The sequence below is a fragment of the Martes martes genome, assembly GCF_963455335.1.
Source record: "Martes martes genome assembly, chromosome: 2".
In the NCBI taxonomy this organism is placed as follows: Eukaryota; Metazoa; Chordata; class Mammalia; order Carnivora; family Mustelidae; genus Martes; species Martes martes.
The window spans coordinates 122968887-122991210 of NC_137889.1; the positions used below are offsets into that span (position 1 = coordinate 122968887).

General features: G+C 36.2%; 1 protein-coding gene across 2 annotated transcripts in view; it reads left to right on the top strand.

Moving 5' to 3' along the window:
• The window catches only part of FAT4 (FAT atypical cadherin 4), a gene marked incomplete at its 5' end in the record, with an annotated part of 180880 nt that extends 160127 nt beyond the window's left edge, over nucleotides 1-20753 (top strand). For both annotated transcript variants that reach the window (XM_080796396.1, XM_080796397.1), the window contains 6 exons: nucleotides 3473-3558; nucleotides 4546-4725; nucleotides 7868-7992; nucleotides 10226-10443; nucleotides 15108-15369; nucleotides 17720-20753. In XM_080796396.1, coding sequence (XP_080652522.1) covers nucleotides 3473-3558; nucleotides 4546-4725; nucleotides 7868-7992; nucleotides 10226-10443; nucleotides 15108-15369; nucleotides 17720-19584 — 2736 coding nt within the window. In that variant the 3' untranslated portion in view covers nucleotides 19585-20753. The remainder of the gene's footprint in view (nucleotides 1-3472; nucleotides 3559-4545; nucleotides 4726-7867; nucleotides 7993-10225; nucleotides 10444-15107; nucleotides 15370-17719) is intronic.
• Nucleotides 20754-22324: the final 1571 nt, after the last annotated feature.

The following is a 22324-nucleotide window of genomic DNA, read 5'->3' on the forward strand; positions in this document are numbered from 1 at the left end:
TAATATATTTAATTTATAAAATGTTTACTTAACAAAATTACCCCTAACAATCTGAAAATGAGATAAAAACAAGAGTAAAATTTAGTAATAATAATTGCAATATAAAGCTGCGATATATGAAAAATAATTTATTTAAAAAAATCTACTTGGAAAGTACTCACTTGGAGCCTTGATTTGATAGTAATTCAAGGAGGCTTTGTTTATTGAAAAGGGGTTGAGCAGAAAATAAAAATTTGGTTTATAGATGGGAATAATATCTCTACCTTTTTATATTAATGCAAAGATTAATATAAATCATATCTAAAATTGTATGTATTTGATATTAAATAAGTGTTTGATAAATGTCAGTCATCCTAAGTTTCCAACAACACTGACTCATACAGCCTTTTGGGGTTAAAAAAAATGTTTACTTAATCTCAATAAAGTTTTAATTATGAGTAGTGCCTAAAAAGTCACACTGAATTCAATGAATCCTAATAGTGGTATAACAAACTAAACTTGGAAATAATACTTTTTTTAGACTAGTATTAAGTCAGTATGCTCATTTCTGTCTGAGATCTTTAAAACCAGCCTAATACCAAACTAGTTTGCTCAGAGAAGGACTTCTAGGAGAATACAGATTTAGAAAATTCCAAAACTCCTGGTTATCAATTTACCCCAGCATTATCAAACTTGACAGAATTAGAACAAACGTGAGGTCTGGTATCTGTGTTGTGTGTTAGGTCTTCCATGAACTGTAATGATTTCCTAATAATGACAGGACCTTAATGGGGCATAGCAGGTAGCACCTCACCCCAATTCTCCAAGCATATGTGAGATAACCATTTTGCTAAGATGTTGTCAACAGACTTTTATGTAGAATAGATGATTTTATCTGATGACCTCCCAGGTCCCTTTAAATTTCGTGAAGATTTAATTCTATCGAACTAGCTTTTGGGAGCAAGAGGGAGAGCAAAGAAAGAGGTACTGTGTGCCTGCCAGAAAGGATAGAGAAGAAATGCTTTCCGTTCATTTGCACTATGTGGCCATAGTCATCCAGTTTTAAAGGATACCAAATGTGGAAAAAAATACCTTTGTCATTAGTTCTTCAGTGAGAGGAAAAAAAATGTCTTCCTTTTTAAAGAACATCCAAAATAAGGCCCCTACTGGATTTTGAATCTGTCATTTTCTGCAGTTCAAAGGGATTTTGTTAGAAACTGGCAGAATCATTAACTTCTCAGCTTTGAATCATTGAGTAGACAGGATAGAAACATCTCAACTTACAGCAGTACTGGTAGAAAAATTCAACGGTAACAGAAAGCGCATTTAACTCCGAAGATTAAATTGCACAAGTTGCTATTCAAATAAAACTTCCCCTCCAGCGTTCTTTCTTTGTACTGTGTCATGAAGCTTTTAGAAAATGGTAAAAATATATTAACTATTAAGATTGATCAAAATATGATGCCATTATGTAAGGTGTTTTTCTTTTTCCTACTTGAGACATTCATAAATATCTATGTGATATTCAGTTGTTTGTGATAGCTTTAGGGATCTCTAGAATGGAGGGGCATTTTGCATGGTATACAGGGATATGTTAACAATTTTGTTTTAGAAATAAAGGAAATTATGCTTGAGCCAAATACTCGACCTAAGCAACCCAACTTGTATCACAAAAACCCAATATTGCTTTTGGGATCGAATGCCACTCAATTATTATAGAACACTGGAAAAAAAAAAAAACTATTGAAAGATTTAACTAATTCTTGACACAGGATTGAAAGAGTAAATGTTTCCTAGAAATGTTAGTATTTATTATAATTGCCTTGAGTATGTGGCCAGAAAAAGATTTACATGGCTCCTGAGAATTTATTATATGGAGTTTAGAGTTGGTTCTAATAATTAACTGATAGAAGTATTTTTGAATATTTTATTCAGTAGCATTTGATGCACAAAAACTATAAATTGACCCCATTCTTTATTTTTGAAATGCAAGATATTTAAGATATATTTTTACAAGTCTCCCATCCAAATATAAATTGTTATGGACAATCTCTAAAAATAATACCCACCGTTGATAAACATCTAAACATCAGATGTTAAGGAAATGAATCATTCCCATATGAAATAATTCAAGAAAACAGAAAACCTGATGCTTCCATATGTAAGTCAGGGGTAATGTTAGTCAACTTGCTTAACCTCCCTGGGCTGTTTCGGACATTTGCTTTGCTTTCATTACAATTAACCTCAAATGAAAACCATTCTTATAAATTAATACTTACATAGTATTTATGGTTTTATTATAATGGACAAAGTGGGATTAACCCCGCTCTATGGCATTCAAGTAAATTTAAGTAGAACCCTTTACTGTCTGCCTTGGGAGAAACCCTTAGTCCTTCTGTACTTCTGGATTTGGGGTTAAGCATTCTCCTGTGATTTACTGGCCATGTTCTGAAATACCACATTGGGAATATCATCCTTATAATTTCACCAACTAAATTTTGCTAAGTTTTGTCAGTTGCAGAATTTTACTGCAGTTTGGGGAACGAAGGAGGGGCATCACAATAGCATTGCAGAGCACAAAATAATGTGAATATGCAACAACCTTGGTCTTAAACCAGACCACAGCCATCTCTAGCGACCTTTGCTCAATATAGAAACCCTGACTTCTGTCATATTCCTGAACCTTGTGATCATGATTTGATGACCCTATTTACTGCAAATAGAGTATTCAGCATTCTTATATTCTAGTGAACAGAAGACTTTTGTCTCAAGGATAGGCATCCCTTGGAATGCAAAAGCAGTTACTGTTAATTGTAATTTAAAGATTATTGGGGAGTTTCTACTGTATCATAATAGATGACAATGCATTCTGATAATGCATAAATATACTGTTATATACTTTTTACAAATAAAGATTCTTATCATAAGTGGAAGGGGCATCTAACTGACTTGTTTACTTTGTCTCAAACCTTATCTTTAGTACAAGAACAACAATTTTTATAGATTGCTGTAATAATACACTATGCTTTGAAGATATTATTGTATATATGACTAAAATATAATTGAAATAAGACTTCTGAAAAATCAGAAATCTAATGTCTTTTCATTTGTTAGAATAACTGGGTAATACCTTAAACACATTTCTTAAGATTGTAATCCCAAGAAGCCGTCCTCTATGTCCCATAAGTTTCCCTTATGATATTGTAAGAGACATTAATGGAATTTATAGTTTTTCATTTGTGAAACAAAGGGGCCGGAGAAGATTTTTCAAAGTATGTTCCCATCTCTTATATGTAATGATTTCCTAACTTTAGACATGTAAAAGAAATATGTGCTCCAAATTTGATACTATAATTGTATTATGTCATAATATACTAATTGTTATCACAATTTCAAAAAAATGTCCATGTAGATATAAGTGCTAGGTAATGTTGGCTGAAAAGGACAATAGGGATGGCAGAACTCAAGATAAATATTTCCTTCTACTTTATAGGCAGCTTCCTTAACCGTGGACTCTTGTACTGAGAACCAAGAACCAGGGTATTGCACTGTCAGTAATGTGGCAGTTTCAGATGACTGGTGAGTAAAATTATTAGCTTGATCTTTATTATTAATTGGCATTAAAAAGGAAATTAAACAGGGGTGGCTGGGTGACTCAGTCGTTTGAGCACCTGACTCAGTCTCAGCTCGTCTTGATCTCAGGATCATGAGTTGGAGCCCTGTGATGTTTTTTTTGTTTTTTTTTTTTTATGAAATTATACATTTAAAGATAATTATATTATGCTGAGTGTTGCAAAAGTTTATAATAGTTTATCCTCTCCAAAGGAATTTTCATGTTGTAAAATGAAAACTTAATAATTTGTATACAGAGTATGTAAAAATGGTGTGAAAGGAAGTGGTAGAGGTGAGGATAAAGCCAGAGGAAGGAAAGAGTAACATAGGCCATACTCTTTGAGATGATTTGTGACATCGTGGCATGTGACCTGGGTCCTGTAAGGTTAGGCTAGGGACTGAATTAATTTTAAATACCTTCTCTGAAAGTTGCATGTGATAATTATTCACAGATAGTTTTCAACCATGCCTCAAGTTGAAACACAGCATTATGCCATCTAAAACATAAGTGATTTTAATAGAAATAGCAACAGAGAAAAATAAATATCAGCACGTCATCCATGGCATTAATTAACTTATTGGTATCATTATGATCTTGTAGTGAAGAAAAACTATAAACTAACATTAATATTAGAGTTGTCACTATTTATACTGCAAGGTATCTTCTTTCTGATAATATGCTTCCTCTTGCTAACTCAACATTGTTTTATACATCCCATTTGACTAACTGAAAATGTCATTTCCATAAGTTTTATTATTTTTCATGCCTTGAAAACCTAATAATCCTGTAGAAATCTGTCAGAAGATATGCACCAATAGGTAATATTTTCCATTCAAATTTACCACGCTATAACACATGCCAGAAAAAGTTATGTTCACTCTTTTTAAAACTAAACATTCTACTGAAATCTATCGTGTTGGAACTAATATACTTATCTTTGCTTTCTTATGTAGGACTCTTGATGTTCAGCCAAATCGAGTCACAGTTGGAGGTATCAGATCGCTAGAACCGATCCTTCAGAGGAGAGGACATGTGGAAAGCCATGATTTTGTCGGGTGTATAATGGAATTTGCAGTCAACGGAAGGCCTCTGGAGCCCAGCCAAGCTTTGGCAGCACAAGGCATCCTAGATCAGTATGGCAATTTTACTTCTTACTATTTTAAAGAAAAAATGCACAAAATTTACATAATTGAGCATCCAAAGACGAAACTATTGTGCCCAAAGCCCTAAAAGCATCAAGTGTTTTACACTGTTTTGAATTTTAAATATTTATTTATAGTTGCAAAATTTTGTTTGGCATAAATGTGATACTTAGCTGGAAAGTTAACGCTTATTGTCTGAAGTCTAAGAAAGAATATATGTATGCACGTATGCTTGTATGTGCTTCACATTACCTTAAGTGGTTGTTGGGAAGATTATAATGACTAAAGCAGAGTAAATCTCACAGGAAAGAGACTGGCACATAACAATATATAAATGTTAGTGATAATGTATGCAAAAAACCATTTGATATTACATAGCTTTATATACAAATGTATATTTTCAAAACTTGATACATCTTTAACAAGCAATAATTTGATTAATTGTAAGACATTTGATTTTCCCATGTAATTATTGGTTAGGTTCCCAGCAATGATTTAGGAACTGTGAAAATAGCATTGTTTATTATAAAAATTATTATTCTCATTCATAATGAAAATTGGAAAATTCAGAAAAATATGAAGTATCCTATAACCTAATTACATAGAGACAAACACTCTTATCTTATTGTCCCATTCATGACTGTCTGCTCTTCCATAATATGAATGTGCCCTACTTTATTTATTTTTTTGTTTATTTTTTTTTAAGATTTTATTTTTTTTTTTTGACAGACAGAGATCACAAGTAGGCAGACAGGCAGGCAGAGAAAGAGAGGAGGAAGCAGGTCCCCCGCTGAGCAGAGAGCCCGATGCGGGGCTCAATCCCAGGACCCTGAGATCATGACCTGAGCTGAAGGCAGAGGCTTTAACCCACTGAGCCACCCAGGTGCCCTGAATGTGCCCTACTTTAACTATGAATATACACTTTACTTGTTTCCAATTTTATTGATATTTTAATAGCCCTGTGCTTAATGCTATTCTTAGTATTTTACTGTATTCTATTTTAACCTTTACAACCATTTTATTAGATAGATATTATTATTTTCTGAGTTCCTCAGAGTTTTAAAAACTCGCTTAAAATCAACCAGCTTGTGAGCAACAAAGCTAAATCATAAAGGAGGTACTTGGTCAAGGACAAGGCAGATCCTTGCTCTTGAGAAGTTCATAGTCCCTTTAAATTCATCATTACTAACCTCTTCTGTGGCCATGATTTTGCCTGGTGACATATTCTATTCCCTAATTTAACCGTTTTCCCACTTTTCTCAATGACAATCCTGCCTCTGCTTTTCACAGACTTCAAACATGGTCTCCCGTATCATTTTCCCCAACTAATGAATTTGCTTTCTAAGTTGCTCAGAAAATTGAAGCAATCAAAAGAAAACTCCCAAAGGCTTTCCTGCCACATTTGCCTATGAACACATGCATCCCAAAGTACACCTTATATCCTATTATTATGAATGAACTGCTCCTATTTCCACAAAGACCAACCCTTTTTATGTAATGGGTTCAATCCCCAACACCTTCTAAAAACAACGGTTCAGCTGTCTCAGCAGTGTTTTCATTCCTCATTTCAATCCATGCTGTTATTTCTCCCTTTTTATTTTTTTAAAACCTTTATCAATCTCATTTCCTCCCCATCTTTTCTCTTTTTGAAAAAATTATTCTATCTTTGTCAAAGTGATCAATAAGTTTTACGTTGCTGAAATCAATGGTCAGTTCTCATCTTATTTGAACTTCGATATTCATCACTCCCTCCCACTAAAAATACTTTATTAGTTTGTCCACCAGCACATGGTACACCCCTGGTTTTCTACTCTGATTCTTTGTTTCATCTGCTTGACCTTATCTTCTTGATCTTTTATATCTATATTCATTCTTTAAATTATGTGTTGTAGTCCTTGGTTTTAAGTACTGTCTCTAAAACTCGTGACTCTTAAATATTTATCTTCAACTTGGCCTCTCTGAACTTTAGAACCTGATATCCCACTGCCTACTCAATATCCCACCTATCTTTCCAATAAATATCTCAGACTGAAATTTAAAACTGAGCTCCTGGCCTTCCTTCCTGACTTCTTCCAAATCTACTTGTTCCACAGACTTCCCCATCTTAGAAACTGACCTCAGTCCACCCACCTGTTCAGCCAAACATTTTAGGCTTACCTTTGACTCTTCCCTTCCTGACATACCTCACTTCCATTGCACCAGCATCCAGAATGACATTGAAAAACAGATGTAAATTCTAAGCCTAACTTAAAGGCCTTCGTGACACAGCCTCTCTCTTAATTTTCTCACCATATTTATATATGCTTCTTTTTTTGTTGTTCACTCTGCTCCAACCATATTGGGCCCCTCAGTGTTCTTCGAACATACTAGGTACAGTTTCTCTTCAAGGCTTTCTTATCTCTTCAAGGCTTTCTTACTGTTTCCTCTGCTTGGAATGATCTTCTACCAAATATGCTTTTTTTCTCTCAGTTTGTTTAGGTCTTTACAAAGATGGGTCCTTCTTTTACTGATGGATCTAGAGGATCCAGCAACACTGCCCCTCCCCCCAAAGCTCCCAATAGTCTTTGTCTATGTTAATTTTCCCATAGAACTTTCTTCATTCTAACATATTACACATTTACCTAATTTTTGTTTTATTTTGTTTTTTGACTTCTTCCTCCACAAGAAGAAATAACTACTCCATGAATATATGGATTTTTTTTGTCACTTTACTCCCATGCTTATAATAGTATGCTTATAATTGGCATATAGTAAGCAGTCAGTAAGTATTAGTTCAATGAGTTATCTGGGGAGGAGATGTGTAAACAAATAAATAAGTGGCCCGTTAGGTGACATTAACCAAAGATGTCCAGCTCGAATGAAAATTAATTTAAAGAAGAAATTTTAACCTCTTTTTCTGTATTGTGTAAGATGTCATTTGTTTCATTTTCTCTTTTATGAACGAGGCAGAGAATGTGTTACAGAACAGCTCCTTGTTTGATTCGATGCTCCAAACGTAGTTGTAACTTGAGTTGCAAAGAAGTGAGTTCATGAAATTCAGCAAGTTAATAAAAGCTTATATCTAATTTTAACAAGTGCTCCTCCACATACTTTATTTTGTGCCTTATGGTTCTTTAATTTGATTTCATTTTAGATGTCCTAGACTGGAAGGTGCTTGTACTCACAGCCCCTGCCAGCATGGTGGCACGTGTACAGACTACTGGTCATGGCAGCAGTGTCATTGCAAAGAAGGACTAACTGGGAAATACTGTGAGAAATGTATGCAAGCTGTTTTATCTTCCACTGGAAATTATAATCATCATGAAAAGTATAGATATATGCCCTTAAATATGTAATTGTATTCAAAGAATTATTTTCATTCTAAATGCTGAAAATATTAAATGGTAGTAATTAGTAAAAATGTAGTGGCGTTTTCTACTTATTTTTTAACTTGAAGAAGTGTGATGTTCTTCTAGAATTATTTACTAAATTTTTAATTTCCATTTTATGAATTTATTAATTTTGTGAACCTAATTTATAGGAATGTTACACAATTTACAAGGTTGAGGGCTATACCAGGTTTTGGCTTATTATCTGCCTTTAGGGGATATTTCTCCAATAAATATTTTGTATGTGGCAGAAAGTATAGATACTAAATGACTGAACACTGATATCATAAAATGTCAGTATAATCTATTATAATTAAGAGTGATACTTGTATTTTATTTTATTATTTCTTTTTTTTTAAGATTTTACTCATTTATTTTGAAGAGAGAGAGAATGGAAGGGGCAGAGGCTGAGGGAGAGAGAGAATCTCAAGCAGACTGCCCACTGAGCACAGAGCCCATCACAGGGATCTATTTCATGACCTTGAGGTCATGACTGAGCAGAAATCAAGAGCCAGGCACTTGGGTGCCTGGGTGGCTCAGCTGGTGAAGTGTCTGCCTTAGGCTCAGGTTGTAATCCTGGAGTTTCAGGATCTTTCTCTCAAATAAATAAATTAAAAAAAAAAAAAAAAAAGAGTCAGACACTTAACTGACTGAACCACCCAGACACTCCAATATTTGCATTTTTTTAAATTTAAAAAATTATTTTTTATTTTTCTTTTTTTAGGTATTTTATTTATTCATTTGAAAGAGAGGGAGAGAGAGCACAAGGAGGGGGAGAGGTAGAGGGAGAGGGAGAAGTAGACTCTTCGCTTAGCAGGGAGCCTGATGCAGGACTCAATCCCAGGACCCTGGGATCATGACCTGAGCCGAAGGCAGACACTTAACAGTTTGAGCCACCCAGCCGTCCCCAATATTTGCATTTTAATTTACAGTTATTGGATTTGGTTTTGAGTCTTTTTAAAATCTTTTTAGTAGTTATTTGCTTTTAAACAGTAATACTGTTTTTCATAAGACATTAGTGACATTCAAGCCGTCTTTAGAACGTGGCATTCTATAATTTTAAGCTGTATATCTCCCTAACTAACCCTAATGGGGTTTCTTTTATAAAATTTGCTTTATTTTCAAATATGTGGATACTATACTTTACTTTCAATTATGTGATTACTACTTAAATCATTGCAGTCATTTGACCACTTCTTAAGAAGTCTTGATTCTATTAAAGTATGAGAATGAATTAGAAATTCATGATCACATTAAGGATATAATATACTCAAAAAGATCTCATTGGCAGAAGGTATAATTACATTTAATTTTCAGGATAAAATCAAAACAAAAAAGTATGCTGTCACATATTTGTTATAGTAGTAGTTATTTTATAAGTAGGAACCCAATTATATCTGGAATATTAAATAAGTCATTGGCTTGAGAAATGCTTGAAGTTCATTTTTTAAATTGAGATATTACATATACTATAAAATTTACCTTTATAAAGTATACTGTTCAATGCTGTAACCCTTTTGAGTTCATTTGCTTTATGTCCTTTCTTTAGCTATGTTCACCATTACTATAACAAACTTCTAAAGTTCAGTAATATGAACATTTCTCACATTATGATAAATTATAATTATACATGACAATTACATATAATGATAAATTCTATGTGATCATATGATTATTACTACTAATAAAGTTGCCACAAATATAAATATTTGATTGTGCACTTCTTTGTCCAAATTTGTAATGTGCTAGAGGCTTAAGAATATAAATCACTTAATTATGGAAACATATTCAATTTATGAATTTTGGAAGCACAGTAAGACTTATTATGAACACATTTTTCAACTCCATATTTTTAACAGGTGATATCTCTGTGGATATTCATGATTTATATCATATATCAAATATGTTGATGAATATTTCCCAAATGATTAATGTTTCTGAATTGGATTTAAGCATTTGAAATTAACTTACACAATAATTCACAAGTGGAAATATTTTTTTTTTCCAAGGGGAGGACTGGAGAATATTGATTCTGAAATTTTTTATAATGTTTGTCACCTCTCAAAACTATTTAAGAAGCCAAATGGACACATTCACTTTTCTCTTTCTTCATTGGCTTTCAGCTATTACTCCTGACACTGCCTTATCATTAGAAGGCAAAGGGCGCTTGGATTACCACATGAGTCAGAATGAGAAGCGGGAATATTTGTTAAGACAGAGCATACGAGGTGCCATGTTGGAGCCTTTTGGTGTGAACAGTCTGGAAATAAAATTCAGAACAAGAAGCGAGAATGGCATTTTAATCCATATCCAAGAAAGCAGCAATTACACTACTGTGAAGGTAGGATAAAAGCTAATGGTGACTTCATTTGACTAGACCGCCTGCTGTGTCATGGTTTAAATCACTTTGCCCATAATTTCTGTCCTTTTCTTTACAATCCATTAGAGTTCCGACTAATGCTGGGCACTATTCCAATATCATCTATCTTAACTATTCCCCAGGCATTGGCCAGAGTAACAAAGATCCGAATGGTTTGGTTTCTAAACATCTTTGTCTTGGTTTCAAGTAAAGACCACTGCTGGGTAGGCCAGCATAGAAAGAATTTGTTGCAATTTACTTTATCAAATAAAAATTCATATTTCTGTTATTTCTCTATTTTTAAACAAAGTAAAACAAAAAGACAATGTGTCTTTGAAATTAAAAAAAAAAAAAGTCTCCAAAGATTATTCAAAACACTAATATGTTTGTATTAATTGGTGGAACTAGAGTAAGGAAAATCATTTTTAAATTATCTGGCTATATTCTGGAGCATATAGGCAATTCACTAATTTCACAGGGTATACCCTATGAAATTAAGTATCTTTGGAATTATTGTCAGTTAAATCACAGCTGAGTTCTCCAAATAATTTCTAAATAATTTACTTTTAAACATTCTATTTCATGAAAACAATGTACTGATTTATCTTTAGGCTTTTACATTATATTTTCACTATAAATGAGATGTTAAACTGGTGAATAATTTCCTTAGATATGCACTTTCCTTCAGCTCTTAGCTTTCTTAATTTCTAAGACTATCAGTCTGCTCTCTTTCCCACAAATAAGACTTCATCTTTTAAATCATCAGTTTCTTCAGTTTAGGTATCTTAAATGATTTCTATTAACATCACTTTGATGTTATAATCTATTCATAATTTTACATGAATTTTGTTAAATTCTGAAGAACATAAACCCAGATTTTCTATATTATTTTCACCTAAAAATTAATATTTTGAAAATTACTAAAAGCTTAGTTCATGAAGACAAAAGGCAATATACATAGCAAATTACTAGGTTTAATTCACATAAAATACTACTAATAAAAACAGATGTTTGCCTCTAAACTTCAGCCTCTTTTTTCTTAAAATTTCTCTCCATCCAAGTCCACTCTGATTGTTATGGTGCATGCACATATCTTTAATAAGTAGTACAAAAACTCTTTCTAGGATTTTCACAATCCTCATAGTTCAATCATTCTCAATTGGGGTTCATGTTTACCTGCCCCCGCCCCAGGGGATGTTTGACAATGTCTGGAGGCAATTTTTTCTTGATGGAATAGTTTATTAAAATGCTAAAAACTTTTTTTTTCTTCCTTTTTCAATCTGGAGGCATTTTTATTGTTGCGGTAGGGAGGGGTGCTACCAGCATCTAGTAGAGAGAGGTCAGTCATGTCACTGAACATCTTACATTGCACAACACAGCACCCCACAACAAAGAAATTGCTAGTCCAAAATGTCAAGAGTAATGAGGTTGAGAAACTCTGCTCTAATCCAGTACAAAAGAACATCTTCAGGTTATAACTTTACCTCAATTATTGAAACAAAGAGCCACGTTCGGAATTAATAAAACTACTGCAAAACAAAGCACACGTCACTGTATTATGTTATTATTTAGTGTTTGTAATTTGCACTGGAAAGTGCATCAGAACCAAAGTAAGTAATGATGTCCAGAAAGAAGTAAACCTTTACAGTCTAGGAGAAACACTTTTTTGTTTGCGTTGAGAGGCTTTGACATTGAGGTCTGTGCATTATCTGTTAAGCTGCTTCCAAGTCCTCATGCCATTTAAATGACATATGAAATATTTCTGTACATTATCTCTTTAAGCCAAGAGATACAAAATACAATGTGGTTGAAGAAATCAGAGACAGAACTTTTTTTTTTTTTTTTTTTTTTTTCCCCTTAAGGAAGAAGCTGAATGTCAGGATCCATTTTTGTCACCATAAAATCTTGCATTTCCAACAGGACAGCAGCATGTGACTTCTCCAGATTTTCTTACATTGGTAGCAAGCACTTAGAGAGAGATTTTTTTTTTCCCCCCGGAAGAAAAGTAAATGCTAATGAATAAAAATAATGACTAATGCAGACCAAAATGCACATTTCTTTTGTATGAATATTTTGAAAAGCAGCTTTTCAGAGATTAAAGGGCTTGGCAAGTAAAATAAGTAGATTAAAAAACCAGTGAATAAGAACAAAATAGACAGGAAGCGAATGGCTGTTGTAAGTAAGCAGGCAAGTTATTTGGATGACAGGAATACGATCTACTTACACAGGCTAGGAAGCTGGTCAGGAGGGACTCTTACTTTTCATTTAGCTTATCGGTGACTAAGGCCCCTGGTTTTCTTCTTTCTTTCTTTTGGCTCACTTTTGACAGTTTCTTTCTTTCTCTCTCTCTTTTTTCTCCCCTCTTTTTCTTTCTCTTACTCTTTCTCTCTCTTTCTTTCTCTATCTCTTTCCCTCTCTCTCTCTCTCTTTCTCTCTTTCTCTTTCTTTGCCTGTCTGTCTTTCTTTCTTTCTGCCTTTCTTTCTTTCTTTCTTTTCCTTCCTTCCTTCCTTGAATCAATCCATCTCTCCTTCTCTGCAAAAGGCAGTTAGATGATATTTTTGAAAATAAAGGGGAGTTGGGTTTGAGGAACTTCAAGGTTTGAGGGGAGAGTACCAGGAGCGGGCGGCAATAACAATGTGAGGAGAGAGACGAATATGTAGAATAGATAGAATCTGTTCAGATAAAAAAGAAGTAGGTAGAGAGCATTTTAGATAGAAAAACAGAAGGAAGCATGCTTATATATAATTGTGTTGACGGTGTATTTAAAGTGTTTCACAAATCTCCTTTCTTTTACCGTGGATTGTGTATCTCCATATTTGGAATTCTGTGATAATGTCAGATGGACTTTATTTTTGTTCCAATTCAATTCTGTTGTTTTGGCATATAGGTTTTGTTTTTGTTTTTGTTTTTTTGAGTGAAGCCCAAAGTACGGAGTTGGGATGAGGGACACAGAGCTCTAGATTAAAAAGGAAGTAAGGAAGTAAATAAATGAATAAAAAAATCTGTGGGTAAATAAACCGAGCAAAAATTAGCATAAAAATGAACATGATGTTTTCAAAAGTTAGGATAAAAGAGCCAGGTACAGTGTTGGGGTGGGGGCAAAACATTACAAATGTTGCAATGGGAACTTGTCTTCTCATTCACCAGAGTCCATGTGTCTTCTAAAGACTCTCATGTCAGAGCGGATGAGTAAAATGATGGCACAGTTTGATCAGGTAGGAGGGAAACGCAGAGCGGGAAGAAGGCTCTTCCCAAGGCTTCTTTCCAAAAGGACTCTGGCTCTCGCCAAAGAGAGGTTGCTGTTTTTACTGTGTGTTTCATGAGACATTGCCCATTTGATGAAGTGTTATTGTCATTTAACCACAACTTTCTTTTCTCTCCCCATCTGAGTTTGGTACTAAAATATACTATTATCTAGAGATGCTGCTTTAATAAAATGTTACAGGATGAATAATGTATGTAAATGTGTTAGGCATATTTTCCACAAAGCAAAAATGAACCGATTTTTAGCTCTACCAGATGTGTTTGTTGCATGTAGAAATAACACTTGATCCGAGTGACAAAATAACAGATCCGCCCTTTCATCCCTGTCATCTGATGCGCATACACGGTGCCACTGCATCCCCTGGCCCAGGCACCAGCTCTGTCTGGCAGCATGGTGGGATTATGCTCTCTGAACCAAATGTTCATCTTGCCTCATAAATTATTTCGTTTTCTAAAGTACTCAGAATACTGGAAACTTGGTAGCTGGAAACTGGAGTAGGAGCATCCTGTTACCCAATGTTCTACTGGGCAAAGTCAAAGAAACCAAATATCCCTTAGATAAATTATAAAAGACAGCCAAAGTGAAGACTTGCCCAGACACCTCATTATTAAGAACTCACTCGTTATTCATCATAGTTTTCATCTCAATAAATGATATAAACAATAGGCATGTTTTCTTCTAAAATTCCAGTGCGTTAGAGATCACAGATGAAAGAATTTCTTTTTGTCTATTTTCCCAACTATGTTTCATTTTTCCCTGAGCATTGATGTTTCTTTTTGCAAGTAGTTTTAACCTTTTTTGATCACTCTGGACCTTTTACTAAACTGACAGATTATTTTTTTACACCTACCATTGTGATGAAATGATAAGTAATTACAAAAAATGTGTACTTTACTTAAAATGGGTTTTCACTCCATCATTACCTCAGATTCTGGAAAATAATGTTATGCATCTTGAAAAATTAGGTATGACTATAATAGCACCTTGAAAACTATTGAAATAATCAAATGTGAATGTATCTGTTGCTTAAATTTATAGAAGCAGAATGGGTAAGTATACTCTGATTCAGCCAGACTCTTCAGCTAGTCTCTTGGATTGATTAATTTGAGACAGAGAGAACGAGTGAGAGCTCAAGCCAGGGGAAAAGGCAGGGGGGGAAGCAGACTTCCTGTTAAGCGAGGTGCCTGATGTGGGACTTGATCCCAGGACCCTGGGATTATGACCTGAGTCCAAGGCAGATATGTAACCATCTGAGCCACAGAGGCGCCCTAGTCTTTGCCTTTAAATTGATCAATATTTTAAGATTTCATTTCATTTTGATTCTGTTTTATTCAGGCACACCAGAGTTTAATTATACTTTATTTTTAATACATTTTACAGATTAAAAATGGCAAAGTCCATTTTACATCAGATGCAGGAATTGCTGGGAAAGTGGAGAGAAATATTCCTGACGTGTATGTTGCAGATGGCCACTGGCATACTTTTCTAATCGGAAAAAATGGAACAGCCACAGTATTATCCATCGATAGAATATATAACAGAGATATTATCCACCCTACCCAGGATTTCGGTGGCCTCGATGTGCTCACTATATCTCTTGGAGGAATTCCACCTAATCAAGCTCATCGAGATTCTCAAACAGGTAAATGCTTATGTTGAGCCAAGGAATGGTAAAATTGTTCTTATCAAAGTAGTTGGACTTCTGATAATACCCATTATGCATATTCTGAGACTCTCATAACTGTCTTTAGGAAGCCTGTAATGAATTATTGGCTGTCACTTACTTTAGCCATTTGGATTTATTCTAGCAAGTTCATAATTCAGCCCATGGTGCTTCCCTCGTCCACCAAATATTTACTTATTCATTAATTCACTTACTCATTCATTTGTTAACTCACATGACAGATATTTACTGAGCCCCACCCTTGGCACTGGGAGTACAATGGTGGATTAAATAAATAGCTACTCTCCTTATATGACAAAGAAGACAAACATCAATGAAATCATTATACAAGTGAATATATTGTTTTAGAATATGATAAATGATGTGAAGAAGGAATGCAGAATTCTAAGAGATTTTCAAAAAAGGAGGGAGGGAAACTTCCCTGGGAAATTGACATTGGTACTTCAAACTGAACTATGAAAACGAAGATGGGAGAGTATGAAAGCTTAATTTATATTGTTAGGAACTTAACAAAAGTAGGAACTTGATTCCTAAGTAGTTCCTACAAAAGTAGGAACTTAACAAAAAGTAGATTGAGTCAAGGTCACAGAATCTGGCCTAATGGCTTATTGGAGACTGCTGTCACAGGTAAAGGATGAAGTTGAAAAATGAAGCAGGGCCTTCTAGACCTGTCACATTTTTGGTCTCAGTCTCAGGACAATGGGAAGTCACCAAAAAGTTTCTCTTAGGAGTCTCAAGATTATATATGCAGTGATATTAAATATCTTTCAGGTTACAACATGGAGAATGCATCGGAGGAGGATAAGAGTACATTTGCATAAGTGAGCTGGCATGATATTGTTGTGATCTAGGCAAGGTATTGTGTGAGTTTTAACTAGTGCGGTGGTAAAGGAGTTAGTCAGAAGTGGATAGGGAAGGAATAGTTTAGAAATTAAAATGAACTAAACCGTTAGTGCTTTGAGTGAAATTCAGGAAGGTTTCTGACCTATCAACCAGAAGAAGGGCAGTGCCGCTGAAAGAGGAAACTTCCTGCAGAGAAGTGCAGGAAAAAGTGTGCCTACGGGAAATAGCAAGACGGTGGTTTGGGGCCTTTGGGGTTTGGAACACCTTTGCAAAAGACTTTTGGATGGGTGGACTACAGTCAGGAGTGGACACCGGCTAGAAATGCATATGCGGAGTTAGCTGAGTCAAGCGGGTGACTGAAGTCCTGAGTAGAGTAGTAGTGTGGGGTAGAAAGAAAGCCTAGAGCCTTAACTTAAGCAACCCTGGGAGTCAGTGGTTGTTTAGAGGAAAATGAAACGTAAAAGAGACTAAGTCGTTGAAAGAAAATCTGGAAAGTAGGAACAAAAGCAGATGTTACAGAAGCTCGTGGAAACAGTGTGTCAGGGATGGAAATACCACTACAGTGGAAAGATACCAGGAAAACTGAAAAATGCAGGGAGAAGGATAGGCTTAAGGCACAAGAGTAAAAGTCCAGGTCATGACTTGTTCTTATATACTTAACTTCTTTGAGAATATGGACGCTATTTCTTTTGGATGCTGTAGAAAACAAACCAAGGTAAATTATAGTCTTGTATTAGTGTCAAAATGGATTCTCGGGCTCTGTGACAGTAGCATTAGCAATATTAGCACATTTAAGTCCAACAAAGAGTTTCTCAACTTCAAAAAAATAATAATTATTGGCCTCTAAGGAGCCATTTTAGCTGTTTTTTTCTAACTTCTGCCGTTCCCACCTCATGAAGTGTTCCTGCTGTAGTTATACTCGATATCCGTCCTCTAGGGGACCACAAAGCTTTGTAATAGCTTTGTCTTTTGCTCTGCAGGAGCCAGTGTTCAACTCCTTGAGAGCAATATTGCCTCCATGGAGAATGTATGATATCTAATGATTAAAGCTATTAGTCTATTTTTTTTCTGTTTGCTGTTGTTGTTCTTTGTAAGTATTTTTAAATACCTTTTATTTCTATGTATGCAATTCTTGTATGTAGACTATAAAAATAAGACAGATCGATAATTAAATAACTAAAAAGAGGAAGACAAAGAAAATCCAGACTGAGTCATTCATAAATCTTCAGAAAGAACAATATCTGAGCAATTCTCTCCGTACTTTTGTCATGGAAATCTTCTAGATCTTAAGTTACATTGTAAGACACACAGAATTACCATCTTTGGACTGGGCAATGGTACTGAGAATATGGCTTCTTTTTACCAGACGTGATTGTGCAGCTTCTTTTTACCAGAGTCCCCCAGTGCAGCATTGTAAGTCTTGGTTTCCTCTAAAATGCCTCACCGCTCCTTCTTCCTGCTGCAGGTTTTGACGGCTGCATTGCTTCTATGCTGTATGGTGGCGAAAGTCTTCCTTTCAGTGGGAAGCATAGCTTGGCCTCCATCTCTAAGACAGATCCCTCCGTGAAGATTGGCTGTCGTGGCCCCAACATTTGTGCCAGCAACCCCTGCTGGGGTGACTTACTGTGCATTAATCAGTGGTATGCCTACAAGTGTGTTCCTCCCGGAGACTGTGCGTCACACCCATGTCAGAATGGGGGCAGCTGCGAGCCAGGCCTGCACTCTGGCTTCACCTGTAGCTGCCCGGAGTCCCACACCGGGAGGACCTGTGAGACGGTGGTGGCCTGCCTCGGTGTCCTCTGTCCTCAGGGGAAAGTGTGCAAAGCTAGAAGTCCTGGAGGCCATGTCTGTGTTCTGAGCCAGGGTCCTGAAGAGATCTCCCTGCCTTTGTGGGCTGTGCCAGCCATCGTGGGCAGCTGCGCCACGGTCCTGGCCCTCCTGGTCCTCAGCCTGATTCTGTGTAACCAGTGCAGGGGGAAGAAAACCAAAAACCCCAAAGAGGAGAAGAAACCGAAGGAGAAGAAGAAGAAGGGAAGTGAGAACGTTGCTTTTGATGACCCAGACAATATCCCCCCCTACGGGGATGATATGACTGTGAGGAAGCAGCCCGAGGGGAACCCGAAGCCAGATATCATTGAGCGGGAGAACCCCTACCTCATCTACGATGAGACCGACATTCCCCACAGTTCAGAAACCATCCCCAGCGCCCCCCTGGCCTCTCCAGAGCAAGAGATAGAGCATTACGACATCGACAACGCCAGCAGCATTGCCCCTTCGGATGCAGACATCATCCAACACTACAAGCAGTTCCGCAGCCACACGCCGAAATTTTCTATCCAGAGGCACAGCCCCCTAGGCTTTGCGAGGCAGTCCCCCATGCCCTTAGGAGCGAGCAGTTTGACTTACCAGCCTTCATACAGCCAGGGTTTGAGAACCAGCTCCCTGAGCCACTCCGCTTGCCCAACCCCCAATCCCCTGTCTCGCCACAGCCCAGCCCCATTCTCGAAGTCCTCTACTTTCTACAGGAACAGCCCGGCCAGGGAACTGCATCTGCCTATAAGAGATGGAAATACTTTGGAAATGCACGGGGATGCCTGCCAACCTGGCATTTTTAACTATGCCACAAGGCTGGGAAGGAGAAGTAAGAGTCCTCAGGCCATGGCCTCTCATGGTTCTAGACCAGGGAGTCGCTTAAAGCAGCCAATTGGGCAGATTCCTCTGGAATCTTCTCCTCCAGTGGGACTGTCAATTGAAGAGGTGGAGAGGCTGAACACCCCCCGCCCTAGAAACCCAAGTATCTGCAGTGCAGATCACGGAAGGTCTTCTTCAGAAGAGGACTGCAGGAGGCCATTGTCCAGAACAAGGAACCCAGCGGATGGCATCCCAGCTCCAGAATCTTCTTCTGACAGTGACTCACATGAGTCTTTCACTTGCTCAGAGATGGAATATGACAGGGAAAAGCCAATGGTGTATACTTCCAGGATGCCTAAATTGTCTCAAGTCAATGAATCTGATGCAGATGACGAAGATAATTATGGAGCCAGACTGAAGCCTAGAAGATACCATGGCCGCAGGGCGGAAGGAGGACCCGTGGGCACACAGGCGGCAGCCCCAGGGGTTGCTGACAACACACTGCCCTTGAAGCTTGGGCAGCAAGCAGGGAATTTCAACTGGGACAACCTTTTGAACTGGGGCCCTGGCTTTGGCCATTATGTAGATGTTTTTAAGGATTTGGCATCTCTCCCAGAAAAAGCAGCAGCAAACGAAGAAGGCAAGGGTGGGACAACGAAGCCGGTCCCCAAAGACGGGGAAGCAGAGCAGTACGTGTGAACTTTATGGACTGGCGTTATAAAAATCGAAAAACATGGGACACTCAAACCATTGTAAGGTTGTCGACTAAGGTGGGTTCCATTTGCAAAACAGGCCAGTATGGACTGGTGTTGGAGGGAAACTTTAAAAAATAATAACCACAATGCTGCTGAAACAGACTCAACGCAAGTCTTTAATTTAAATATGCTTGGCTGAATTTATTTTTCTGCATGCATCGTATTTTGTAACTAGTTATGTGGCATGCAGCATTTGGAAAGTTTTTCCTTATTTACCAATGTTTGATTTGTGATTTTTTAAAATTAATACCGTTGCCATTGCAGAAATGAATTTGTGCTTTCACAGTGGGGTATGTGTATCGTTTCCATTGTATTATCATTGTTATGTTTTGCATCACAAGATCCTTGAGGTTTAAGCAATCCTTGTAAAGTGTAGGAAGAGCCCTCCTATCCTTGAACGAAAGACTAAGTATTAACAATTTCCAGAATTATAGATTCCATATTAGATGTTGCTCAGAAAAGTCTGATATTTCAGTTAAGTTTTACATGACAGTGGGTACTAAAGTTAAGTCATTTTGTTCAGCACTTTAGAATTTTCCTACAAAATTGTGTTAAAACTTCTGAATCTCTCTCTCTCTCTTTTTTAAATAAACTGTTCTGGTCTTCTGACCTTCATCAGGCTTCCACTAGGAACAAAATGACTGCATATTTTCCTTAGAACACTGCTTCCCTTCTCACTGTGGAATGATGTTCTCAGCAGCGCTTCTCAGAGACACTTTTGGAAGTTATTTATTGAAAATTGTTCTATGCTTTTAAAATTTTAAAGAATCAACCTAAAGAAAGCCTATAATTGGACTTGTTTTTCAACCATTTAACATCTATCCCAAGTACCCAGTTTTTATAATTTATATAAAGTCGAATTTCAACTCTCCTTTCTTTCCGCCATTTTGTAGATCATTTTTTAATACTGTGTAAAAACTTTTTTTTACACCTAAGCTGTGTTTTTGATACTGATATTTTCCTATGCTGAAAAGTTTTCTTACTTTCCGGGAAGGTAAGAAAATACTTTTTTTACATTTGTTACTTATGTAACGTTCATATTTTTCACATTTTGATATTTGTAACATACTGTATGCTTTCTACTTGTAAATGCGAACAATAGAATTAAAATATTTATTTAAAATACTTTGCATTCATTGTGTGATGTTAAATTTTCATCCTTCTGTACTTTTTTTATGCCCAACTTGAATAATCTCTACTTGTCAATAGACAAGGTGAACTATGAATGGGCGACATCATTTTCTTCTAAAAAACCTCAGTGTGGATAATTGCCAGGACAGATATTTCAAGGTCACTTTAGTACATTTCTATCTGTCAGAGTTCTTGAAATTCCCTAGGGCATAATGAGTCTAGACGAGATTTCGTCTTCGGGGATTAACTTTGTTATGAACCTGGTTTAAGCCTTCAGGCAATAAAAGTTTGGAAGTTCCCAGAAGAGTATGTTCACTGAAGGCCAGCTTTAGACCAGGCTTATAGATATAGGAACAGCAATGAATTAAACCTAATTAGGGAAAAAATGTCTGGGTCTCATTTTCTCCAAGGACCCAGCCCAAAATGTTCTAAGTCAGATGGTAGATAGGAAGAATGACAGTGAGGTCTCTGCTATGCATACCTGTCTTTAATTTATTGATCACTCTGCTGCATAAATTCTAAACACATTTTACATGCTATCCTAGCCAAGACAAACCTCTATTTTCAACTAGTCACCCAAGAATGAAACAATTCAGAAGAGACTAGTCCAGGATAAGATTCATTTGTGTATAAAAAGTTACAACTGAAATAGGATTTCTGCAAATTATCTCACAATCTCAGAACTTTTTATAATTAAATATCTGCCCCGTAACTAATATTTCTTCAGAATATTATCCTCTAACATTCGCTGTGCCATATTGAATAGGGATTTTAACAATACGTAGAAGTTTTGGGTACATAAAATATGTAAATGTTTTTAGTAAATACAGTATTTTTAAATTAATACCAACAGATTGACATACATGCCAGAATTATTTTGTCATTTAATAATGATGAGGGTTTTTTTGTTGTTGTTTCAGAATAGGAAATAAAATGTGGATTTAATCTAAATTGTAACATTCCTACAGTGTAGTTTAGAGACTGAACGTAAGATACTAATCTGAATTTTTTTTGTCACCTGTGATGAGCCAACATGTTTTAGTATTTCCCTATGAATTTAAGTATTATGAATTTATGTGCCAAATATGGGAACATGCTGATTGCTTTGCATAACTCAAAACAGAATACTTTTTTCTCAGAATCTCTGAGGCAGCTCAAGATGTCTTCAAGGATATAAATTCTGTAATTGAGAACAGAGCTAAAAGTAAAAATGATAACCATGATTATGGCTAAGGGTTAAGAGGGCCAAACCTTATGCCAAGATTCTGTATGCTATTTCTCTAAGAATTCTTTGTGAGATAGAGAATTATTATCCCCTTGATTAATCAATCCCAATTTAGGAATATGATAGGAGTTTTATAGGAAAATTTCTAGTCTTTGGTTCTTCTTAGAAATCTTTTCCATTGAAGCAAGAACAATACTTGCAGCAAAACAAATTGGAAATGTATGGAATGCAAGTCTCGCTTCAAATGGAGACTAACATTTAGTTTACTGAAATAGAGAAGTGACAAAGCATGCACTGTGGTGGAAGGAGGGGGGGGAATCATAGGTAA